This window comes from Mustelus asterias, unplaced genomic scaffold, assembly GCF_964213995.1.
Source record: "Mustelus asterias unplaced genomic scaffold, sMusAst1.hap1.1 HAP1_SCAFFOLD_3522, whole genome shotgun sequence".
NCBI lineage: Eukaryota > Metazoa > Chordata > Chondrichthyes > Carcharhiniformes > Triakidae > Mustelus > Mustelus asterias.
The window spans coordinates 25,001-28,318 of record NW_027593467.1 but is presented as its reverse complement, the minus strand read 5'-3'; the positions used below and the strand labels follow the sequence as shown (position 1 = coordinate 28,318).

Sequence of the window (3,318 nt, the reverse complement as noted above, 5' to 3'; positions counted from 1 at the left end):
AGGGGGAGTGGGGAGGGTCGGGGGGAGGGGTTCAGGGAGAGGGGTCAGGGGGAGGGGGTCAGGGGGAGGGGGTCAGGGGGAGTGGGGAGGGTCGGGGGGGAGGGTGAGAGACGTGGACAGGGAAAGGCAGAGAGAGAATCAGATTAAGGACGAATCAATGAGGCCACTGGAGCAGGTCAGGAAATTCACCACAGTCCAAACGGTCAAACACCCAGAGCGAATCAAACCCAGAGCGAATCAAACCCAGAGCAAATCAAACCCAGAGCGAATCAAACCCAGAGCGAATCAAACCCAGAGCGAATCAAACCCAGAGCGAATCAAACCCAGAGCGAATCAAACCCAGAGCGAATCAAACACCCGAGCGAATCAAACCCAGAGCGAATCAAACCCAGAGCGAATCAAACCCAGAGCGAATCAAACCCAGAGCAAATCAAACCCAGAGCAAATCAAACCCAGAGCGAATCAAACCCAGAGCGAATCAAACCCAGAGCGAATCAAACCCAGAGCGAATCAAACACCCGAGCGAATCAAACCCAGAGCGAATCAAACCCAGAGCGAATCAAACCCAGAGCGAATCAAACCCAGAGCAAATCAAACCCAGAGCAAATCAAACTCAGAGCGAATCAAACCCAGAGCGAATCAAACCCAGAGCGAATCAAACTCAGAGCGAATCAAACCCAGAGCGAATCAAACCCAGAGCAAATCAAACACCCGAGCGAATCAAACCCAGAGCGAATCAAACCCAGAGCGAATCAAACCCAGAGCGAATCAAACACCCGAGCGAATCAAACCCAGAGCGAATCAAACCCAGAGCAAATCAAACACCCGAGCGAATCAAACCCAGAGCGAATCAAACCCAGAGCGAATCAAACCCAGAGCGAATCAAACCCAGAGCAAATCAAACACCCGAGCGAATCAAACCCAGAGCGAATCAAACTCAGAGCGAATCAAACCCAGAGCGAATCAAACCCAGAGCAAATCAAACCCAGAGCGAATCAAACCCAGAGCGAATCAAACTCAGAGCGAATCAAACCCAGAGCGAATCAAACCCAGAGCGAATCAAACACCCGAGTGAATCAAACTCAGAGCGAATCAAACCCAGAGCAAATCAAACCCAGAGCGAAATCTTCCATCTGTTACTCAAAACATCACAACAGTCAAACCAGACTCAGCACAGAATTGGGAGTGAACAGGAAGGGATTGGTGCAGTGGGATTCTGTACAGTGGGAGTGAGTGGGAAGGAGTTTGGGATTGGGATTGGGATTGTGTCCAGTGGGAGTGAATGGGAAGGGGTTTGGGTCCATTGGGATTGTGTACAGTGGGAGTGAACGGGAAGGGGATTGGGTCCATTGGGATTATGAACAGTGGGAGTGAACGGGAAGGGGATTGGGATTGTGTACAGTGGGAGTGAACGGGAAGGGGTTTGGGATTGGGATTGTGATTGTGTACAGTGGGAGTGAGTGGGAAGGGGTTTGGGATTGGGATTGGGATTGTGTCCAGTGGGAGTGAATGGCAAGGGGTTTGGGATTGGGATTGGGATTGTGTACAGTGGGAGTGAATGGGAAGGGTTTTGGGTCCATTGGGATTGTGTCCAGTGGGAGTGAGTGGGAAGGGGTTTGGGTCCATTGGGATTGTGTCCAGTGGGAGTGAACGGGAAGGAGTTTGGGTCCATTGGGATTATGAACAGTGGGAGTGAATGGCAAGGGGTTTGGGATTGGGATTGTGATTGTGTACAGTGGGAGTGAATGGGAAGGGGTTTGGGATTGGGATTGGGATTGTGTACAGTGGGAGTGAATGGGAAGGGGTTTGGGTCCATTGGGATTGTGTCCAGTGGGAGTGAACGGGAAGGAGTTTGGGTCCATTGGGATTGTGTCCAGTGGGAGTGAACGGGAAGGAGTTTGGGTCCATTGGGATTATGAACAGTGGGAGTGAACGGGAAGGGGTTTGGGACTGGGATTGTGTGCTGTGGGAGTGAACGGGAAGGGGTTTGGGACCATTGGGATTGTGTAAATCCGGGTTTTGGGAAGGTTGATTCAATGACTTACTTGGAGCGAGTTCGTCTCTCTGTAGAAATCTCACGGAGTGGTTTTGTGTATGAGTAAGGAAACCAGCCCTTTCTGTAAAGAGAGAGACAGAATGAAACTAAACCTTTTGCTCCCTATTTGAGGATATTCCCGCCACGTATCTGGAGTAACATCCCTCTCGGAACAACGTGATAATCACCCAGTTTGTCTTTGAGTTCTGTTGGTTGTGGAATAAATACTGGTGTCAGGGACACTGGGACATCCCTTACGCCCTCTCACTCCCCAGAATCACTCTCCAAAAAACAGGCATGGGATATTCTACACTCACACCGCAGGACACTCACACACCCTCACACACACCCTCACACACACCCTCACACACACACCGCAGGACACTCACACACCCTCACACACACCCTCACACTCACACACCCTCACACTCACACACCCTCACACACACACACCCTCACACACACACTCACACTCCCGCACACTCACAGACATACCCAAACAAACACCCACACCCAAACACATACCCACACCCAAACACACACCCACACCCAAGCACCCTCACACACACCACAGGACACTCACACACACTCCCACACACACACCCACACAGAACCACACACACACACCCACACACACACACCCAGACACGCACCCACATACCCAAACACGCGCACACACACCCCCGCACACACCCACACACACACCCACGCATAAACACCAACACACCCACACACACACACAGCCTCACAACACCCACACAGACAGCTACACACACAGCCACACACACATCCACCCACACACACACACACACCCACCCACACACACACCCAAACACACACCCACACACACACCAACACACACACACACCGCAGGACACACACACACAGACACACACCTACACACACCCAGACACCCAAACACACACCCACGCCCGCACCCACACACACATACACACACATGCACACACACACACCCACCTACACCCAAACACCCACACACACACAACACACTCCCACACGCACACACACCCACACGCACACACTCCCACACGCACACACTCCCACACGCACACACTCACACACACTCCCACACGCACACTCATCCACACAAACACACCCACACTCACGCCCACATACACACACTTCCACACACCCAGACACACACACACACCCACACACACACCCTCACCCACACCCACACACACACCCACACCCACACACACACACACACCCACACCCCCACCTCAAACACAATCTATTCACCGGAACACTGGCCAGTACTG

The 3,318-nt window shown here is 52.4% G+C and overlaps 1 protein-coding gene across 1 annotated transcript in view; it reads right to left on the bottom strand.

Moving 5' to 3' along the window:
• Positions 1-2,045: 2,045 nt before the first annotated feature.
• LOC144490626 (BAR/IMD domain-containing adapter protein 2-like) overlaps positions 2,046-3,318 on the bottom strand; it is a gene marked incomplete at both ends in the record, with an annotated part of 19,949 nt that continues 18,676 nt past the window's right edge. The window contains one exon of the mRNA XM_078208334.1: positions 2,046-2,117. Coding sequence (XP_078064460.1) covers positions 2,046-2,117 — 72 coding nt within the window. The remainder of the gene's footprint in view (positions 2,118-3,318) is intronic.